A 23074-nucleotide genomic window follows, 5' to 3' on the forward strand; every position below is an offset into this window, starting at 1 on the left:
GTTCTGCCTGACTTCCCTTATTTACAGCATTTGGTAAATAAAAGAACAGAAAACTCTTTCCAGCTGCTGTATAGTTTGACCTCCAACGCGTAACACTAAAATGCTTAGCGTTTCAGTCAACCATTAGGTTGCTTTTCATTTTGTTGCATGAGAAAAAAACCCCAAATAAGTTGTAAATAGACTTTTAAGAAGTATCTTTAAAAGTGGGAACAAAATCAAATAAATGTGTGGCCAAAGAGCTTCTATCCCATTATGGGAGACCGTGAAAAAACAATAGTTAGATGGGGTGGAGCTGGGCATGAGACGAGAGGAACTGGATTAGACTAAAGGCCTATCTGGCCCAACATTCTGTTTCCCATAGAATAATATTATTATTTTTTACATTTATTAATTTTATTCAAGGGGTGAAAGGTGGGGTGCATGGTTGTCCCGTCCCCATTTCCCAGCACAACAGCTCTGTGAGGCAAGAAGACAGACATCTCAGAAAAATAAACGATCTGTTTTGAATTTTGCAGATTGCAGAAACAGTGATGTGGAGGAAAATATTCCAGGCTGTTTTGGTAAGCTGAGGTCCAGGAGGTCTAAATTACATGCACTACATCATGTAGAATACTTCCTTTGTTTCTGAATTCTACTAATCATAGTTTGAAACTAATCTGAAACAGAAATGCATGCTTTGGTAAACTATTATTATTATTACTATTATTATTATTATTATTATTTGATCAGGATGTCCGTACTCTCATTGGAGAAATGTGGGGCTTACTCCTAGGTAAATATGGACAGGAATGTAGCCTTGGTGATGCTAATACTGATTGAAACCAAATGTCAAACCCAAATAGCAATCAAATCAGTCATGGAATTCCGGATCTTATATTGACTCACATCAACAGTAAAATTAAAGCACAAACGTTTGTTAATACCATTCTCTCTCCCCCCTACTCCAAGTTTCGGGCATCAGAATCGTTTATGATGTGGACAGAGCAAGAAAAACAATTTTAGTGGATATTTCAGAGGCTGTTGAAAGCACAGATTATTACGTTCGCCTTTGCCACCAGTGGTTTCTTTGTGAAGATGCGGGTCCAGTCGCCTTGGTAAGTGTTTGTAGGAAACTGAAAATGGTCCACTTAGCACATGGGTAGGAAAACTAAGGCCTGGGGCCCAGATCTGACCCAATTGCCTTCTAAATCCGGCCCACGGATGGTCCGGGAATCAGCATGTTTTTACATGAGTAGAACGTGTCCTATTATTTAAAATGCATCTCTGGGTTATTTGTGGGGCCTGCCTGATGTTTTTACATGAATAGAATGTGTGCTTTTATTTAAAATGCATCTCTGGGTTATTTGTGGGGTATAGGAATTTGTTCATGCCCCCCCCAAGGTCTGAGGGACAGTGGACTGGCCCACTGCTGAAAAGGTTTGCTGACCCCTGACTTAGCAGAAAGAAATGGAATTTCCTATGTTACTAAAGACATCCAAAGACCTACTATCATTTTGTACCATGTTCCTGATGAAGAGGCCATATTTGGCAGGACGGATGCATGCAACGTTTTGTCCTTTGTTGCTCTCTGTTTTCCTATCCTTTTCTCTTCTTTTTCTTCCACCTTTCTCTTTGCTCTTTTCTTCCCTCAATGCTGCCAGCATCTTGGGACATCTAACAGTGGAGGCTGGTGTGCCTTGAGACTGGTAGGGGGGAAGGCAGAGAAGGCCATCAGGAAGCAGAGCCAGAGCCAATGACTGTTGTTGTTGCTTAGTCAATTAGTCGTGCCTGACTCTTCGTGACCCCATGGACCAGAGCACGCCAGGCACCCCTGTCTTCCACTGCCTCCCGCAGTTTGGTCAGACTCATGCTGGTAGCTTCGAGAACACTGTCCAAGCATCTCGTCCTCTGTCGTCCCCTTCTCCTTGTGGCCTCCATCTTTCCCAACATCAGGGTCTTTTCCAGGGAGTCTTCTCTTCTCATGAGGTGGCCAAAGTCTTGGAGCTTCAGCTTCACGATCTGTCCTTGCAGTGAGCACTCAGGGCAGATTTCCTTAAGAATGGATAGATTTGATCTTCTTGCAGTCCATGGGACTCTCAAAAGTCTCCTCCAGCACCAGAATTCAAAAGCATTATTGGCCCAGGGCTGTGCAATGATTCTCTTGTCAGTAGAGATTCAGCAGGCGCCTTCTGTTTCAAACTTTAAAAGCCTCCTGAAAACACTTCTGTTCCATCAGGCTTATACAGGCCATTAAGAATACCACTTTCCATAACTGTTGATGGTCCCCCATTTTGATTTTTATGTGTTTTTATTATATATAAATAGTATTGTAAAATGCTTTTGTATTTTTTCTTAATACAAACATAGCCAGCATTGATAACGTTATTCTCCATAAAAAGAATACATGGGGAATTTTCTGAAAGGTTATTTACTGTGCAGAAATACTTGACTTATTGCAGGGTATTTTACAATTTCAGGTACAAGGGAAGGACTTGATGAAACCAGTCTCTTTACAGTACACTCAGTTGTTGCCTTGTCTATGTATCGAGGTAAGAATTTTCAACATGGTTGGACATGTTAGAAAACGCAGTAGCTAATTGAAGGAACATTATTTCTGAGAGCGGGGCAAAATCCTTGAGCAGGAACACAACCAACTACATGAATGCATTTAGTAAAGAGAGGCTTTGTAGATAAGAATTTATTCAAAAATAGTTTTTTTGAACTATCTGGTTATTTGAACTAATGGATTTTCCTGTTTGGATTGCAGGCATGGCCAGCGATCCCTGACGCACAGAGAACCCAGTTGTGCCCATTTAAAAATGGCAAGTAAAATATGGTTTTTTTGCTCGTTTGAATGGACGCTATGCTGTCAAAGAAATGATTGTTAAGGGGAAGGTGAAATCACAGGTAGCATGATAGTAGGCTATCCGATCTGTTTTTCGTCTAAATTTTCCACAGATGTGTATCCAGATTTCTGAATTTTACCTAAAATACTTGTCCAGCATATCAAAAGTCCTTTAAAAAATGACAATAACAGATCATAGTCCTGTGTCTGCACTCTCATGGTAGATAGCAACCAGTGCCAGATTTACGTATAAGCTGAATAAGCTACAGCTTAGGGCCCCACTCTCTTGGAGGCCCCCCAAAAAATTAAAGAAAAAACAACAGCTAGATGTACATTTCCAAAATATAAGATAAAAACAAATAAAATAAAACCTATATACAGCAACAGTGTTTTGTGTTCTGTAGGCTCCTATGATGTAAGTAATGGCCTGCTAGCCTCCTCCCTAAAATATCACTGGTTTGCTCCTTTCTATATATAGGGTTGTATTTCACTATTAATATCCTTCTTATTAATTGTATTTCAGTTCAACAATTACTTTGATAAAATACATCTTTGTTATGTGCAAATGGCTTTAGATACCTATTAGGTCCATAAATTACCATATAGCATATATTCAACACAAAAAACAGCGACAATTTGTTGCTGACAAAGGACAGCTGGACATATAAAGGGCTCCATTACCTTCAGTAGCTTAGGGCCTCATCAAACCTAAATCTGGCGCTGATAGCAACAGAGCCACATCTCACTCCCAGCCAACAAAATGGTAGGTGCTTATAGCTAGCTACCATTGGGGAGGAGTTGAGTTCAGCATCCCGGACACTATATAATGTGCTTTTACGCAGCCTTCATTTCCCTCCTGTGTTGCTTTTAGATACCAAGGCCCTGTGGGACAACATTATTTATAATCCCAACACAAAAACACTGGAATGGGAAGCAGCCTGCCCTGTCCACGTTACTGTCACCCTTTGTCAGCTCATGAAGACTAATGATCAGTGCGTTGATCTAGAGAACACGGCAAATATCGCTGCAGAGAAAGTAAGCACCAAAGAGCAAATATATGCACCGGGTCTAGTATTTCTGCATGTAGTCATTGAGTGGGAGGGCAAACTTGGTTTCACCTGAAGACGAACTGTGAAACAGTAATTGGCCAAAATGCGTTGGTCTCCTTTGAAAACAAATTTCTTTATTCTTTCCCCACAAAATAGAATATTTTATTGCTAATTTTAATAATATATTATTTCATTCTGAAATAGGCATTCTGAATGCGTTTGAATACAAGATATGTGACTGGATGTGCATTTTGGTACATATTTTTTATTTAATTTTTTAAAAAAATTAACATTCCAAATTATTACAAATCAAACCAAATTAATTTAATACAATTTCTTAAAATCAGGTTTCCTGCTCCTGTTGCAAACGTATGTCGATCATTTCCTCCCGTAGCTGCATCATCTCTTATTTAATGTCCAATTGTCATCCTTCACTTGTTGTTAGTCTGTTCTCGCAGCTGACAACATTTTTTTCCACCTTACAAACAGCACCTCTGCTACATTTTATACTTATAATATCCATTTCATGTGTGTAGTTCTTCATATACATTGTTCTAGACCTGGTGTGCTGGGAGACTTAATAACTATCTTTCATTGTTCAGTTCTTTGCAACGTTTATCTTTGGTAAAGATAAACCCGCTCTGAGATCCCACAGCTAATTCTCCCCTGGCCTCCTCGCTGGCCCAAGTAGGACCAATTCAGCCAGCTAGCCATGGGGAATATCTAATTGATTTTTGATTTTTGAATTTTATTGTCATTCATGTTTTTATACTGGATTTCGTGCTGTTTTTATAATTATGTTTTTAAAAGTGTTTTACATTTCTTGTTAGCTGCCCTGAGCCCGGTTTTTGAACCGGGAAGGGCGGGGTATAAATAAAATTATTATTATTATTATTATTGGTACATTTTTTTTAAGCGGAGGACAGTACTGCAAAATGTTAAGAGACTGGGGAAAAATTGAAGGATCAATCTGTTTGAACATTCCTACCCTTGTGTCCACAAGCTATATGCAGATATACATCAGTTTGAATGCGCCTAGGATGTTTTCAAGGAGGGGGGGGGGTGAACAAAGGTTCAGAGTAGGACCCGACATCTGTACTCCATGCATTCACTAAAAATGCCACCCACACGAGGCTTTGATGTACACCAAGTCAACTTTTAGCTGTCAGTTAGTAAGTCAAGTTTACACCAAGTCAGGCTCAGCTTTCAGTTCAGTAAGGAATATCTTTGCAATGCTTATAAATCAATAATCTTTCCAATGCATCTAAAATCTAGCTATGCCAATGCCTGTTTTTCTCAGACAATGCCAATAACTCTCTGATCACTCTTTTTTCAATCAGGTAAAATATTCTCGAGTTGATGCACAGCCAAACCTTTGCATGAAGGTATATTTTTTCCCTTGTACATTATTTCCTTTGCTCTACTTATTAAGAGAAATCTTGTAGCTGGGTCCTGTGGAAAAGCTACGCTGTCCCCTCTGGAGAGCCAGTGTGGTGTAGTGGTTAATAGCGGTGGACTCGTAATCTGGTGAACCGGGTTCGCTTCCCCTCTCCTCCATATGCAGCTGCTGGGTGACTTTGGGCCAGTCACACTTCTCTGATGTCTCTCAGCCCCACTCACCTCACAGAGTGTTTGTTGTGGGGGAGGAAGGTAAAGGAGAATGTTAGCCACTTTGAGACTCCTTCGGGTAGTGATAAAGCAGGATATCAAATCCAGACTCCTCGTCCTCCTCTTCCTCCTCCTCCTCCTCCTCTTCCTCTCTATGACTCGTAGGATGGCCATCATTAGAAATGTATTGACAGTTTGAGAAGCAGTTCAGAGAGCATTGGTTTTGTGAAGGCTGTATTATCCCATTGGAATTATTTAGCTTGTTGGGAAGAAGCGCCCAAATCTAATTTCCCCCTAACCCCCAATTCATTAGAACAGGGGTTCCCAAACTGTGGTGCAAGGACCACCGGTGGTCTTTAAGTTTCCTTCATGTGGTCCGAGGTGTGTCTGTGGATTTGTGGTTGAAGACGGGCACAACAAGTCCTTTGCATTCAATATCCATGTTGATTTTTGACTGTATTTTTAAATTGCTCCTTATACAATGCACAAGGAATAAAATAGCAATAGAAATAACATCCAAAACCATACAGGATCTAGCACAGAATGTTGCAATTGCTGCAACAGGCAGAAAAATCATTAAGTGATCTGCCAAGACCCTCAGCAGTTTTCACGTGGTCCATGGTTCAGGGCAAATATTAGGGAACCACTGTGCTAGCTTCTGCACATCAGAATCCTGTGGATGTTGCCTTGGAACCAATTCCCATTGTGTTTAAGATAAAAGCCACCGTCCCTCTATTCATCACTACATTCCATTTAGAAATTCAGATTAAGATAAAAAAATCCCCAGTGTAACTAATCACTTCTTTTTTAAAACCCCTTTTTAGTTTGCAACTAAACACGGTTCTTGGGTTCGATGCCCATTTGCTCGTGGAAATCCCCAAGGTAAGGTGATTGCATTCATAAACATCTTTCTATATTTGTAATGGCTCAGTGGCAGTCATAGCGGAACAAGCTGCTTAGTCTATACCTGTGGGTTTTTTCTGTTTTGTTTTTCTAAGACCACATCTGAAGGACCGTGAATAATGAGGAACTGTATCCTTTGAATTACGGTGTTTTCCTTGGTGTCCCTAAGGCGGTTGGATCGCGTCTTGTACGCCTCCTTTCAGCGACTCCTAGCAGCCAAGCTGGTGCCAAATTTATTGCTCTGCTTTCCTTTGCACCACATCAGCAAGGCCAATAGGGGGTGGATCCATACACCAGCGGTGGACTTTGGGCTCTCCAATTTCAGCGGCACCCTGTGTGACGCTAAAATTCAGTGCCCCCACCTCTTGCACTCCATTCCACAGCATTGCTGTGGCACCTCCAGCACCATGGCACCCAGTGCTACCACACTGGTCATGCCATCTTAAAACCGCCTTTGCATACACACTGCCCAGGCCACTCCGGTGGTGCTACTGCAGCGAAAACAACGCAGGAGGCAGCAGTTATGAGTTACTGGTCTCTGCAGCCACAGCAGGCGCTCTGATTTTCCAGCAGTTTGCCTTCACCACCGGAGGCACACTCCATTGTCTCTCGAGACAGATGAATGCCAACAAAACAGGTTGAAGCCTCATTCCAAGAAAACAATTGCCAAGGGCAGTTTATTAAAATCAACATACTAATTTGTATAATATCTAAGCATTGGTGCAGTGTTCGATGCTCCTGGGTACAAGACCCACGAACCTCATAATGCGATAGTTGTGATTCGAGGATCCGTCCCCCGCTTGGGAATAATAAAGACACATGGACACAGCATATTAGGTTCTCACAGCATGTGAGAAGGTATTGGCTTAGGCATTGGACAACACCAAATTTGACTCCACCCACTCGGAGAAGGGTGAGTCTGACGAGGGGTTAACCACCAGTAGGGGGAGCCTGTTGATGCAAATACAACTATAAGCTCTCCCCTGATGTCACCGGGGGTTGTGCCATGGCCCCCTGCTACATAGGGCATCGGACAGGATCCATGACTGCCAGATTCCTTTAACGCAATACCCAAAAGGTGAGGAGTAGGTGATGGCCACACCTTGTCCTTCCATACACCAACAACACATTCCAATGCCTAACCACCACCCGAGCCCAAGAGGCTCGCCGCCAATACCCTCACAGCTGCAACCAATCCCTAAGACTTTTAGTGATGTTGGCCAGCCATATGTCGTTGCCATGATCTGAAAGATGAACACCGTCATCCCGGACTCATGGAGATCAGAAGCACAATGGCAGTGAGAGCTGGCGCGGCCACATTTGAGTGGCTAAACCACGCCCCCGTGGTGTTACCCGAGTGGGTGCCCAACTGGGAGGCGTGGCACGCCAGCGATGATGTCAGGGCAGGGGGCAGAACGCCCCCTGCGTTACGGGGGAATCGGCTCCCGCTCACAACCCCTCCCCTCCGGAAGGAGGAGAGGCTTTGTGAGATTAACTAAAGGGCGGACATTTTGCGGTCGCCTCTGAGCTTCAGCGATGAAGCTGGCTGAAAAATGAAGCAAGTATTAAACGGCAAAAACAAAAGTGTCACTAGTTAGGATTGCTTCTCGGTAATTGCTTTTCTACTTCTGTTTCAGCTTGGGAAATGAATCTTGCTGTGATGGACAATAGGATAGAAGTTTCCTTCATGTCACAAGCTGCCGAGGCAGAATTTTCCGTTCATGTATGCAACAAGACAGAGGCATCTTTATGCAACTCTACTGGAATCCACCAGCCCATCTCAGTGGTTTGTGCCATTTTTATTTCTCCTTTCTTACAAGTGAATCCTGAACGCTTGATCTACGTCTGTCAGATCCTTTTAAGGCAAACATTTTGAGAAGTGCGGCATGTAGGAGAATACCCATTTCAGTCAGTGGGAAACATATTGACTAACCCTAAAGCCCCAAGTTTAAAAAAAGAGCAACTAAGTACTACTGTGAGATGGGATATCATTTTTTAATAAAAACCCCCCATCAACCCTCAAGTACCATTATGGAATTGATATGTTCTGTACAGCTACGTTATGTTGTGAAATCATGTAGATTTTGAATCACAGAGTTCCCCTTTTGTTTTCGAATGGTTTTTTCCCCACCACATCCTCTCAGTGACTTTACAATGAACAATGATTTGCACAGAGCACTTAGCGGAAATATCCATCCAAATAAAAAATCTCCAAAAGATTTTCCTAAATGCTTGACTGACTAGAGATTGCTACATTTTGGTGTTCAGCGTCCTTTTAAAGGAAAGCACGTGACTGATATTGGCCGCTGAGACCTGACTTCAAACTGATTTTGATAGAACTCTGATTCACTGCTAATGTTCTCACTTCAGATCAGACAGGTTTTGCTAGGTACACATTTTTAACAACAACAACCAAAAGAGGCCTCTTCTTAATTTGGAAAGAGGATCAAGATGATGACAAGATTGGCTTTGCAACTCCAGAGCTTCCACCAGAGGAACCAGCTTGAAGTTTCCAGTGTTCTGTTATCTACTGTAATATAATAAAAATAATTTTATATTTATACCACGCCCATGTGGCTGAGTTTCCCCAGCCACTATGGGTGGCTTACAGCACATAAAAAAATGGTAAAACATCAAATCTTAAAAACTTCCCTGAACAGGGTTGTCTTCAGGAGTCTTCTAAAAGTCAGAGAGCTGTTTATTTCCTGGACATCTGATGGGAGGGCGTTCCACAGGGCAGGTGCCCCTACCAAGAAGGCCCTCTGCCTGGTTCTCTGTAACCTCACTTCTCAGAGTGAGGGAACCGCCAGAAGGCTCTCAGAGCCGGACCTCAGTCTCAAGGCTGAACGATGGGGGTGGAGACACCCCTTCAGGTATACTGGGCTGAGGCTGTTTAGGGCTTTAAAGGTCAGCACCAACTCTTTGAATTGTGCTGTCATGGATGCTTTAGCTGAGATTCCTGCATTGCAGGGAATTGGACTAGACGACCCATGGCTCCATTCCAACTCTACAGTTCTATGACTCTATGATTCTACTCTCAATCTAGCCACCTACTAGCCTTCACAAACAGTAAGCTTGGCCACAAAGTATAGGAAAAGAATACAGTGGTACCTCGGGTTAAGTACTTAATTCGTTCCGCAGGTCCGTTCTTAACCTGAAACTGTTCTTAACCCGAAGCACCACTTTAGCTAATGGGGTCCCCAGCTGCCACCGCACCGCCAAAGCACAATTTCTGTTCTCATCCTGAAGCAAAGTTCTTAACCTGAGGTACTATTTCTGGGTTAGTGGAGTCTGTAACCTGAAGCGTATGCAACCCGAGGTACCTCTGTATGCATTATGATGCATTTCACAAATGACCAAACAATGAACCTGCACATGGGAACTGGCTTTGAGATGTTGTTGACATCCATCTGCCTTGGGGGGCAATGGAGGAGTGTTTCTTTGGGGATGAAGTTACAGCGCCTGCTGTGGCTGTAGAGACCAATATGGGAGAGACCTGTTTTGTTGCAGCTGGGCCAGATGAAGACATCCGGTTGTGCTGCTGCAGATGCACCATGGTGTTACTTCACTGTGTGCTCTTCCCAGCGGTTCTTAGAATCATAGAATCATAGAATCATAGAGTTGGAAGAGACCACAAGGGCCCTTGAGTCCAACCCCCTGCCAAGCAGGAAACACAATCAGAGCACTCCTGACATATGGTTGTCAAGCCTCTGCTTAAAGGTAAAGGTAAAGGTACCCCTGCCCGTACGGGCCAGTCTTGACAGACTCTGGGGTTGTGCGCCCATCTCACTTAAGAGGCCAGGGGCCAGCGCTGTCCGGAGACACTTCCGGGTCACGTGGCCAGCGTGACATCGCTGCTCTGGCGAGCCAGAGTCGCACACGGAAACGCCGTTTACCTTCCCGCTGGTAAGCGGTCCCTATTTATCTACTTGCACCCGGAGGTGCTTTCGAACTGCTAGGTTGGCAGACGCTGGGACCGAGCAGCGGGAGCGCACCCCGCCGCAGGGATTCGAACCGCCGACCTTTCGATCGGCAAGCCCTAGGCGCTGAGGCTTTAACCCACAGCGCCACCTGCGTCCCTTTTCGCCACCTGCGTCCCTTTAAGCCTCTGCTTAAAGACCTCCAAAGAAGGAGACTCCACCACACTCCTTGGCAGCAAATTCCACTGTCGAACAGCTCTTACTGTCAGGAAGTTCTTCCTAATGTTTAGGTGGAATCTTCTTTCTTGTAGTTTGGAACCATTGCTCCGTGTCCGCTTCTCTGGAGCAGCAGAAAACAACCTTTCTCCCTCCTCTATGTGACATCCTTTTATATATTTGAACATGGCTATCATATCACCCCTTAACCTCCTCTTCTCCAGGCTAAACATGCCCAGCTCCCTTAGCCGTTCCTCATAAGGCATCGTTTCCAGACCTTTGACCATTTTGGTTGCCCTCCTCTGGACACGTTCCAGTTTGTCAGTGTCCTTCTTGAACTGTGGTGCCCAGAACTGGACACAGTACTCCAGGTGAGGTCTGACCAGAGCAGAATACAGTGGCACTATTACTTCCCTTGATCTAGATGCAATACTCCTATTGATGCAGCCCTTCTTCCTCCTCTGGTCACTGCTATGGTTGCACAACCACACCGCCTGTCTCCAGACACTGCGGTTGTCTGTAAAGGATTCCCAGATGGCGAGGTTGATGTTGCCAGCCTTCAGTGACTCTCAACGAAAGCAGCGAGAAGCACTGAGTCATCACCTCGAACTGAGCAAATGCAGAGCAGGGCAACCAAGATAATCAAGGGTTTGGATACCAAGCCTTATGAGGAACAGTTGAAGGAGCTGGGTATGTTTAGCCTAGAAAAGAGGAGACTGAAAGGAAATATGAAAGCCACCTTCAAATTTCTCAAGAGCTGTAACACAGAAGAAGGAACACGCTTTTTTTCTCCTGTTCTGGAGGGTAGAACTTGATCCAATGGCTTCAAGTGACAAGAAAGAAGATTCCTACTAAACGTCAGGAAAAACTTTTGGACAGCCTCCCGCAGTTTCGTCAAATTCATGTTGGTAGCTTTGAGAACACTGTCCAATCATCTCCTCTGTCGTCCCCTTCTCCTTGTGCCCTCCATCTTTCCCAACATCAGGGTCTTTTCCAGGGAGTCTTCTCTTCTCATGAGGTGGCCAAAGTATTGGAGCCTCAGCTTCAGGATCTGCCCTTCCGGTGAGCACTCAGGGCTGATTTCCTTCAGAATGGAGAGGTTTGATCTTCTTGCAGTCCACGGGACTCTCAAGAGTCTCCTCTAGCACCAGAATTCAAAAGCATCAATTCTTTGGTGATCAGCCTTCTTTATGGTCCAGCTCTCACTTCCATAAATCACTACTGGGAAAGCCATAGCTTTAATTATACTGGACTCCAAATCCCATCATCCTTGACCATTGACCATACTGGCTGCAGCTAATGGGATTTGGAGTCCAGTAACATCTGGAGGGGCACAGGTTCCCCACACTTGGAACTGGCACAAGATCAGCATGCTCCATAGACACACCAAAAAGGGTGAATGTCTCCATCAATGCAAACCACTGTGTTTTGTGGCACAGTCAAATAAGTATCATGGCCAAAAAGGAAAATGAGGCATCTCTGTTGCCTTTGGGCTAATGTGTGTTTTTTTTGCTTTTGCCTCTTTCACAGGCTGGCTTGAGTTCAACGTATGTCAACATCTCAGGCAAAACATGTGGATCAGACATCTGCATTCAGGTTTGTCTTTTGTTTTGAAGGTCTTTTCTGTGCTAGCATGCAAATGATAACTAGAGGGGGAAGTAGCACATCTTCCCTAATCAGTTCTTTATCATCTTATTGCAGCAGCAATGGCAAGGCATCGGGGGGGTGGGGTGCATTTACCGCCTTAGAAAAATGTTAAGAGGGAGAAGCTAGATCACAAACACAACATCCCTCAGGACATGAAATAGATGGATCAGAACAGTTGTATGTGGTGAATTTTATTGTAGGGGAACAGTTAAGGCCAAAGGCAACAGCCTCCGTAAACTGGGCAGAAGATTCCTGGACTTTGGGCAGGAGGTGCCAGGCCTCTGATAGGATGCTAGAACCCCGCTTCCTCCTTCCCAAGGTCAGGAAGGCTTTGAGAAGGTGGCAGAAGGGCTCTTGGACCTGTCAGAGCATTGCACCTCCCTCCCTTAACCTAATCTGGGCAGAAGCTTCCTGGGCTTTGGGAAGGAGGTGCCTGACTTCAATACTTTATTTTATTGGGAGCATTTAGGGGACTAGCCTAGTTCCCCTAGTCCATTGGATCAGAAGTGGCTTGCTGGGTGGGTGAAGATGCTATGCTAGGTTTCTGGCAGGTGGGTCACTGTTGTTTACTGGGAGCGGAAAATAGAGGCATCACAGAGACGGACAGTGTGCAGATCTCAGTTTGGTGTTCCTGCTGGTGCATTTGCACCATGCCAGCCTCCCCACTGCTTTGCCCCCCTCTCTCCTGATAAGCAATAGCGACCCACCTGCCTGGAAGCTACGGTAGTGACTTTGGCCCACCTTTGAGCTGCTTCTGGTATGGGCAGTAGCTAAATATTATAGTGTCAACACCTATTTAACAGATCTAACACTGCAAGAAAATGGAGGAGTTACATTCAACTGACCAACAAAACAAAACAAAACAAAACAAAACAAAAACCTGTGCTAAGGTAATAACCTTCCTCCCTTTTTTTCTTTTATAAGGGACGGAGGACAGACGTAGACTATTCCATTCCTTCACACATCTGTGATTTGCCCTGTAGTAAGTATTGATAATAGTACTGTATTGGCCACTATAGCCCAAAGCCAAGTAAAATAATGTGTGGTCTGCAGCCACAGTTGTCCCATGTGGTTGGCCCTGGGCTTGTCTTGGTGGTGGAACCTACTGTGATCCTAGAGCCTGTGAGAGGCAGGATCAAATGCTGTCCTTGCTGATTGACAATGTTCTCTTCAGCTATTGATTTGGCATCACCGAGAACAAGGTGTGCACCCTCTAGCAAATGTTCTAACAGAGACAACCCTCATATGAAAGGACTACATTTTCTTGAAACGTATGTATCGACTACAAGGCATGGACATTTTTTTTCTTTCCAGTTTCTGCTACTCAGAGTCAGGAACGTGACGAAAATTCCTTAAGCATCCTGTCTCTAATAGCATTGCTTGTGTTGACTGTGACCATGATGGGCCTCCTGGGACATAAACTTTTATCAGGTACGGATCCATGTAAACAAAGCATGTAACCTAAGTATGTCATGAATTCACACAGCGGGGGTCTCTATATTGTGGCAGAGGGATCTGTTCTGTTTCTTCTAAGTCTTAAAAAGTCATTTATTTATTTATTTATTTTTAAAAGGTTTGATGTAGCAATGGAATCTAGCTTCCAGGTTGGGGTGTTCTGGTTATGTAAGTCCTGGGGATATGGCAGCACAATGGCTCAGAGTGGCTTTGGGGATAGTTAGAAGTATCAGCTCTTGGCTGGACCAGTACCTTGAGATTTTGGCTTTTGGGTTTCTATGGTAACAGCGTAGAATAATTTGCATAGGGGAAGATGCACAAGCTTTATGAAGTTTCCTCCTGGATGTCAGAATGATTGCATAAAGGGCTTGTGCATGCATTAGCTGGAGCTTCTAATAACATCCAAAGCTGTTCCCTGTTCAGAGTCTTCCTCACCCTGATTGTTCGTTACAGTGGTTGACATGTCCTGGTTTCGGCATCAGGGGGGAATTTTGCCAAATATCAGGAAAACCCTGGATGTATGGCAACACAATGGAAACAGCAGCGGAAATATGGCAACCCTAATCTGTGCTAGGGCGCAGGTGCTTGTCTGATGTTGCGTGGAGCCTGAGTGTTGCAATTTTAGACATTTGTGAAGAAAAACAAATTGGCTCGGCCATTGTTCCATGTATGAAAGCAGCTCTGGGTTCATTGAAATAGTTAAGCAAGCTGAGTATTCAGTGTTTGCAGTTAATTTTTCCTCCCTTGGAGTTAATAGGAAACTTTGAAAGATAGGAAGATTCACAACTTATTCATACGTTCCCTTCTGAACTTTCTTTTTCAAGCAAGAAATGTACATGGAGTTGATCAAACTCACTCACAGTTTCAATGTTCTACCAAGCCTCCCTTCTCCTGCAGCTTGTATTAATCTTATTAAGACCAACTTGAACACCTAAGTTCATCTGTTTTCCACAGACTGTAAAATCTTGGCTTGGAGATGCAACCTCCAGAACATAGAATGTTAATCAGCCAAAGGCCTGGTTGAAAAAGAACGTTTTCACCTGGCGCTGATGTATAATGAAGGTGGCAGGAGATCCTCCTTGCAGATGACACTGCAGAAAAGACCTAGTCTCATGTTGCCATCCTCCGGACCTCTTGTGGAGGAGGCGCACTAAGAAGGGCCTGAGATTATGATCACAGGGTCTGGACTCTGTCATATGGGGAGAAGCAGCCCTTGAATTATTACAGTCCTGAGCTGTTTAAGGTTTGATAGATCAAAACCAGCACTTTGAATTGGACCCAGAAACTAACTGGCAGCCAGTGCAGGATCCGTGCAATACGCTCAAACTGTCTTGCACCAGCGGAAGTTTCTGAACTGTTTTCAGAGGTGGCCCCATGCACACAGAACACATTACAATAATCTAACCTAGAGCTTAGCAGAGCATAGACGACAGATGTTAGACTATCCCTATCCAGGTAGGAGCAAGGGTGGGGCACCAGCCAAAGCTGATGGAAGGCACTCTGTGCCATTGAGGCCACCTGAGCCTCAAGTGACAGCAATTGATCTTGAAATACCCCCGAGCTATGTACCTGCTCCTTCAGAGAGAGTGTAACTCCATCAAGAGCAGGCAGGCTCCCATCCATCTGGTCTAGGGAACCACCCACTAATTGTAGCTTCTTCCACCAAGCTAAGAGTTTCATCTGTTGCTCCACCCACATTTGTCTGCAGCTCTGGTCCTCATTAGGGACCCGGGTGGCACTGTGGGTTAAACCACAGAGTCTAGGACTTGCAGATCAGAAGGTCGGCGGTTCGAATCCCCGTGATGGGGTGAGCTCCCGTTGCTCGGTCCCTGCTCCTGCCAACCTAGCAGTTTGAAAGCACGTCAAAGTGCAAGTAGATAAATAGGTACCGCTCCAGCGGGAAGGTAAACGGCGTTTCCGTGCGCTGCTCTGGTTCGCCAGAAGCGGCTTAGTCATGCTGGCCACATGACGAAGAAGCTGTGAAGCTGTACACCGGCTCCCTTGGCCAATAAAGCGAGATGAGCGCTGCAACCCCAGAGTCGGTCACGACTGGACCTAATGGTCAGTGGTCCCTTTACCTTTACCTGGTCCTCATTGGCAAGCAGCCACATGGCTATCTATTGGGGATTGGGGTCCTAAAGGAGATATCTTACCCCTTCTATAACCATTTTTACCAGTCCAAAATGGTCTGCTTAGGTCAAGGGTGTAGAGTGTCTGAACTCTTATATCCAATATAATTCAGGTTCATACTCATATCTATTTCCTTCTCTATCTGTTGCTCACCCAACCTTGTCCCAACAACAAGGCATTCCCTGACAGATGGGGGTATTCTAGAAGACTTTAGCTCACCTTGGCTTATGCCCAGCAGGGGTAACCTTACATGTTAGAAGGTACCCAAGTTGTTTTCATTTATATAACCCATGTCAGTTGTAGCTATACAAATGGACAGTATTGCAGGCTGCCCATTTGTTACTTATTTGAGTCAGGTGGTATGGCCTCTTCAAAGGCAATGTTTCCATACGCACTCTGGACAGAAAAGTTGCTGTTGAGCTTTTTTTTTTGGCAAATTCACGAAACAGAACATGGGTTGACATACATCCAGACACTGCTTCTGACTGCAGTATTCCAGATACATCAGGGAAATTCAGGACGTATGGCAACCTTACACTCAGGCAATTGCCAAGCTACATTTCCATATGAGGTCTAGTAGAATACCCGGGGCAGATTTGCATGATTCAAGGAACTGCAGAATTGTTTCCGGTATCTATTTTTGTTTCTCTCACCCATTTCTGGTAAGATGTGCAAGCTGTAACCTCTCCTTGTAAGGAAGAGTTGTAAATAAAATACCCTCCTTGCACAAACAAAAACCACAAAAAGACGCATGAGTCACTTGCACATCTTCTTTTCAACACATAATGTAATGTGCAAAGCAACCTTCAAGATGCCATCTTCAGAAAACATGTTCCTTAAAATGCCAGTGCGTTCCAGGCATCCTGCTGGATTTCTGCCTTGGATTGACATTTAGGAAACAAAAATACATATCCAGTCACACTTAGGAATGGTGGGCTGATTCAAATATGTGCGCCTTGCTTCTGGTAAGTTATTGCTCCATTGTTTGAATAAATGATGAATACTGATATATAAACTTTGTTCTTATTGTTTGATCTGCAAGGGCTGTTTTGTAACTGCAACCCATCATTTGATGTTGCCGTTGTTGACCTAAGTTTGGCGGATCTCAGCTCCATCAAGTGGCCCCTGAAGACATGTTTATACAAAACTTCCTTTGCTTCTTCTTGGCAAACTGTTTCTTAACTGGGTCAGATAGGAGGCTAGATAAAGTGTGATGTCGTGTTTAGCATGTTGGACTAGAACTGGGGAGGCCCAGGTCCATATCACCACTCAGCTGTGAAGCTCACTAGGTGACTTTTGGCCAGTCACCATTCTTCAGCCTCACCTACTGCACCACGCTGCTTTGAGGATAAAATTGGCAGAGGGAAAACTATGGGCATTGCCCTGGAAGGAAGACCAGGGTATCAATATTGTTACAAAGGTTGCGCACCACCTCCAGTCTCTGCTGAGTGAAAACAAGATTCCAGGGGTTCCAGGCACTGAACCAGGTTGTGTCTCCACTGGGAAAATTGAGATGCAATGGAGGCTAGTACCTATGGCTCATTTTACCCGCATACACACCTAAAGCAGCGGTTCTCAACCTGTGGGTCCCCAGATGTTGTTGGACTACAACTCCCATGATCCCTGAGCTCCGGCCTTGCTTGCTAGATTGAGAAAGGCTGACCTAAAGTCTTCTGTGGAGGGGTTGCAGAACATTAGACTCCTAGAGTGGCTCTCGTTGCCGCTCTCATAGCTTTGGCAAGCTTGGGTCTAAAACAGTTGTCAGTCATGGCTCCCAGTCTCTCAGTGTAGCCTCCTACGGCCAACGCCACATTGAGTTCTGCCCACTTCCTCCTTTTCGTTCCCAGAACACCTCTGGATTTTAAGAAGGATGCATTTTTCTGTCACATCCTGCCCCTGTCACCTTGGCAACCTCCCAAATCTCCTGGTCCCATCCACTCCTTGGAGCAGGGGCAAAGGATAACATTATTCAATGCCAGCTGCCCTTCATGGCCCAATATCTGGTTTTCCATTGTTTTTCAATGGTTCTGCATGTAGCTAGAATCCAGAAATTTCTTGTCTGGCACAGTACTGCAGTTTGTGTTTTCCCTTTATTTCCCAAATATTATCTCAATACCACCATTTATTAATTTCAACCATTCGCCTGACAGGCTCTGGTACCTTAGATCTATGACGATATAACTGAATAATTTGAGGTGGAAGATTAACTGCTACCATTTGTTTCCCCTTCCAGTTTTTCACAAGGAGAGTCACAAAGAGAAAAGCACAGCACAAACCAAAATGCAGAGGTGAGTGCACATTTTTTTTGGTGTGGCTTCTTGTCATTCGGAAGACACTTTGCTTGCAAGCCTTTTTTTAATGGTGAAAATTCTCCCCATTTGACACCTCTTTCTCTTTCCTCCTCCAGCATGAAGAGCACCTGTTCTTTGCATTTATGAAGAAAAGCAATCAATTTAGAGGAACAATTTCAGCGGCCTTCTCAATAACTATGTTACGTTTCTTGGGGCGAGTTGCTCTTACTTTGGTGAATAGTTGCCACATGCCAGTAATTCTCATTGATTTCAAGGACTACTCACGAGGTCAAGTTTTTTGAGGGCAAGCCCATACTTACAAAGCGGCCTGGAGGGAGAGAGAAGAGTGAAAACATTCTACAGTCAGTTTCAATCTCCTTCGGAATCGACGGATGTGCTCATTAGATGTTGCAGTACATGCTGTGGGAGCTGCTTTGCCATAGAGTCACCCCACAGCGTTCTTGCAAACATTCAAAGGTCCACAGCCACCAGGGTAGGGACCTGGGCAGCTTGGATCTTTCCTACAGAATCATCGCCCTCCCTCTTGGTAGGTTGGTAGTTCCACGAACTTCTGGTGGGCTTTTAAACATTTGTGGCAGCTTTGTGGGATAAGCCAATGGAAAAATGTTTCCACGGTGCTTCTGTCACGTGTGAGGGACACAAAAAGAAACTCCCCTGTGCACAGATGGTGTACTAAGGCCCCATCTGCACTTTAAAACAGTAACATACCACTTTAAACCTGGTGAACTGTAGTTTGTAAAGAACTGTACTCTGGGAAGGGAAGAGGGGTTTTCCTACAAAGCCCAGCCCTCTTAACAAACTACAGTTCCCATGATACTGTTCTTGGCTGTTTAAAATGATGTGATATTACCTTAAATGTCTTCCTCTTTGGCGGTCATTCGCAGCCAAGTACTTCCATGAACATGGTCTTAACAGTGAGTCCATAAGTGACACTGGAGGCCAATTCTGGATCCACACAGTGGAGACATAGGTTTCTGGATGGGAGTTGATCACGGTGAGGGTTTGCCAAGCGTGCCTTCCTCTTAGTACATTTCTCCCTTTCGTGCCTGAGTTTGATCGTCTTCCAAGTCCATGACACCTTTGATGCCTAAGTTTTGTTATTTGAGGGTCATCCCATTTATAATATGTCACTTTGTCAAATCCAAGCGCATCCCAGAAGTTATTGAATGGAAGAGATTTTGTTTGGATATTTGTTATCTGTTTTATTGTTTGTGTCCCCCTCCTCCTTATGAGCTGTTACTTTTTATTACTGAGGAATAAAAAGCTCCTGTCTTGCCTAACCCTTAGATAATTCTCAGGTTTTATCGCATAGTTTGATTTTTCTACCCGGAGACAGCATGCATTGTTTCTGTGGTTGAAGTACTCAGCAAAGTTATTACGAAGCAAACTCAACTGCATTTTGTGGGACTCGCTTTTGTTAAAATGCATTCAGCATCCGGTTTTAATTCTTTCCCACAGAGTTTGTGAGAGCCTGTTACAGATTAGTAGACCCCCCTTTTTTAAAATAATATTTATTAAAGTTTTAAAGGTTACAAAAAGAAAAAGAAAACACACCAAGTTAAACACAAACTTGTAAAAAACAGAAAAATAGAAAAATAGAAACAATTAAAAAAAGAACAACAACAACAACAACAAACCTTCCCATAACTTATCTTTCATTTGCTTGTTTCCTTGACCTCCTCACACCTCCCTTTTTTGTATTCTAGTTCGGTTAGCTATTTCAACAAATCCTTTCCATCCTTCCCAATTTTTATCCTATAATTTATCTTGATAAAATGTAACTTTACCTTTCCTCCTTTCATCCATTAACAGTCTATTTTTACTTAGTCCTTTATAATATTTCTGCTAAAGCCACATAACTTCATTCCAGCCTCCTTCTAACATTCCTTAATTTTACAATGTTTCTGTAAATAAACTTTAAATTTCTTCCAATCTTCTTCCACCGACTCTTCTCCCTGGTCTCGGATTCTGCCAGTCATTTCCGCCAGTTCCATGTAGTCCATCACCTTCATCTGCCATTCTTCCCGGGTGGGTAGATCTTGTGTCTTCCAGTACTTTGCAATAAGTATTCTTGCTGCTGTTGTAGCATACATAAAGAAAGTTCTATCCTTCTTTGGCACCAATTGGCCGACCATGCCCAGGAGAAAGGCCTCTGGTTTCTTCAGAAAAGTATATTTAAATACCTTTTTCATTTCATTATAGATCATTTCCCAGAAAGTCTTAATCCTTGGGCATGTCCACCAAAGGTGAAATAATGTACCTTCAGTCTCTTTACATTTCCAACATTTATTATCGGGCAAATGATAAATTTTTGCAAGCTTGACTGGTGTCATGTACCACCTGTATATCATTTTCATTATATTCTCTCTTAAGGCATTGCATGCCGTGAACTTCATACCTGTGGTCCATAACTGTTCACAGTCAGCCATCATAATATTATATCCAACATCTTGTGCCCATTTAATCATAGCTGATTTCACCGTTTCATCCTGAGTGTTCCATTTCAACAGCAAGTTGTACATTCTTGACAAGTTCTTACTTTTGGGATCTAACAGTTCTATTTCCAATTTTGATTTTTCCACCTGGAAGCCATTTTTTTTGTCCAGATTATATGCCTCCGTTATTTGATAATAATGGAGCCAATCTCGCACTCTATTTTTTAGTTTTTCAAAACTCTGTAGTTTTAATCTATCTCCCTCTTTTTCCAAAATTTGGCCTCCATATTGAGCTTTTTCTGAGCCTTTGCTTCCATTGGTGACAACCACCTTGGGGTTTTATTTTCAAGCAAGTCCTTATATCTTATCCAGACATTAAACAGTGCTTTTCTGACAATATGGTTTTTAAGCGCTTTATGTGCTTTGACCTTATCATACCACAAATATGCATGCCACCCAAATACGTTGTTAAAACCTTCTAAATCCAGCACAGACTCTTTCTGTGATAGCCTTGGGTTTATTTTCTATCATCTTAGCTAGTGTCGTTAAGTTGTTTTTTTGCCAGCACTTTTAAATGCTCAGAGACACTGTGTGCCACAGAGTGAGCTGGTCAGTAAATCACACAGTTCAAAAACACGACCTTCACAGAGTTGGCCTAGTAAGCACAGCAGCTTGTTCCCTGTAGATCTTATTCCAGGAATTCAGTTGCTGAGAGTAAAGGTCCCTGCCTCCCCAAGCCCTTCTGTGCCTCTTCCACTCTGGGGCTTCTTCCAAGCAATCGGACAAGCAATCAGGGACTGAGCCTGCAGGCAGTCAGCCTCTCCTACACCCTTTTCATGTCTCTTCTGGTTCTGGGAGACAAGCGGCGAGGGGAGCTTATCTCAGCAGGAGTGGGAGATACCTGTGACTCTTCATCTGTCTGACTCATCTCTGCCTCCTGACTTCTCTCCTCCCACTCACCTGCTTTAGCAGCTTCTTCTTCTTCTTCTTCTTCTCTTCCTCCTCCTCCTCCTCCTCCTCCTCCTTCTTCTTCTTCTTGACTTCTCTCTGCCAGAGTCTCCCCGAGCTCACTAAGCCCTGTTGCCTCTTCAGCTTCCAACCCCTCCTCTTCTCTGTCTTCCCCCTCTGACCACTCATTGTTGTCCCATCACCACTCCCCCTGTGGGTGCAATTGAAAAAGAATGAGAAAGGACACTGAGCCAGGCTGTTCCCTTGTAGAGTCCCCCCCACAGATCCAGAATCACCTATATTCGTCTTTCCTAGATATACTTGAGGAAACCCCTTCATTGGCTTCATCCACATGGGGAAATTGGGCCTGTCGTCTGTTTGCCATTTAGAATTCTTAACGTTTCTTAGAAATCTGAAAGATATAATGACATGTTCTTGTTATGTACCAATCCCATTATTTATATGAGAATATAACGCTACAAAACGCCAACTGTTTGTCGTTTATTTCTTCTACTGAATTCCAAATTCCTGCCGGGCACACCTCATTTCTGAGGCGTAACAAGGAGTGAAGCTTATGATATGGTGGAGCTTAAAAACCTGTGTGGGATTCTGTGGGGGGGGGACTGTTTATTTAGGCCCCCGGAAAACATGACAGGTGGTGAGGAGCATGAGAAGTCTTTCCCATCTGTATGAAATTTCGTCTTAGTATTCTCAGAGGGTGCATTTGGGAGAAGCATGTAAATTGAAGACATCTTGTTGCTGATGAAATGCAAGAAAGTGCTGGGATGTTAGAATCTGTGTGTGCTAAGATGTGCTGAGGAAGAAGACAATCCCAACTCTTGGTACATGAAAGTAGAGGACAGCTCAAGTAGAGAAAAGATGCCAGAGAAGGCTTTTCAAGAATTTTAAATATATATAATAGGCCTGAGTGAAAGAGCCAGTGTGGTGTAGTGGTTAAGAGCGGTAGTCTCGTAATCTGGGGAACCGGGTTCGCGTCTCTGCTCCTCCACATGCAGCTGCTGGGTGACCTTGGGCCAGTCACACTTCTCGGAAGTCTCTCAGCCCCACTCACCTCACAGAGTGTTTGTTGTGTGGGAGGAAGGGAAAGGAGAATGTTAGCTGCTTTGAGACTCCTTAAAGGGAGTGAAAGGCGGGATATCAAATCCAAACTCCTCCTCCTCTTCTTCTTCTTCTTCTGAATCCATAATGTGCTGGGGAACCGTGACTCTCCAGAAACTGAGGGATTCCAACTCCCATCAGCCCAAGTCAATACATCTGATGGTCTCAGGGATGATTGACGCTGTAGAACAACAATGGCTGGAGAGTCACAGGTCCCCTGTTGCTAAATAGAGAGAAGGGGAACATGTTGAACAGCAAGCAGAAATAGGAAAACGGCACAAAGCTAAGGAATAATAATAAAAATAAATTCAGTGATTTCAAGAGATCCCATCTTCAGACACTGGCCCCCAAAACAGATTTTATTGTGTGTTTTGCACATCACATTTCTCCTCACAAAGGGTGGTAAGGGTGAGAACCATTGAACATCTGATAAAATAGTTGAAAGCAGCAATCTGGCAAAAGTTATTGTCAAAAGCTGCTGTTGAATATACCTTGGTTAACATGAAAG

The 23074-nt window shown here is 43.9% G+C and overlaps 1 protein-coding gene across 3 annotated transcripts in view; it reads left to right on the forward strand.

Moving 5' to 3' along the window:
* IL17REL (interleukin 17 receptor E like) overlaps positions 1–19548 on the forward strand; it is a 46865-nt gene extending 27317 nt beyond the window's left edge. For all 3 annotated transcript variants that reach the window (XM_079994280.1, XM_079994279.1, XM_079994281.1), the window contains 13 exons: positions 516–560; positions 949–1094; positions 2457–2528; positions 2747–2801; positions 3696–3859; positions 5214–5258; positions 6306–6363; positions 8022–8170; positions 12051–12116; positions 13092–13149; positions 13482–13598; positions 17986–18040; positions 18160–19548. In XM_079994280.1, coding sequence (XP_079850406.1) covers positions 516–560; positions 949–1094; positions 2457–2528; positions 2747–2801; positions 3696–3859; positions 5214–5258; positions 6306–6363; positions 8022–8170; positions 12051–12116; positions 13092–13149; positions 13482–13598; positions 17986–18040; positions 18160–18190 — 1061 coding nt within the window. In that variant the 3' untranslated portion in view covers positions 18191–19548. The remainder of the gene's footprint in view (positions 1–515; positions 561–948; positions 1095–2456; positions 2529–2746; positions 2802–3695; positions 3860–5213; positions 5259–6305; positions 6364–8021; positions 8171–12050; positions 12117–13091; positions 13150–13481; positions 13599–17985; positions 18041–18159) is intronic.
* Positions 19549–23074: the final 3526 nt, after the last annotated feature.

Source organism: Podarcis cretensis (genome assembly GCF_951804945.1).
Source record: "Podarcis cretensis genome assembly, chromosome: 10".
In the NCBI taxonomy this organism is placed as follows: domain Eukaryota; kingdom Metazoa; phylum Chordata; class Lepidosauria; order Squamata; family Lacertidae; genus Podarcis; species Podarcis cretensis.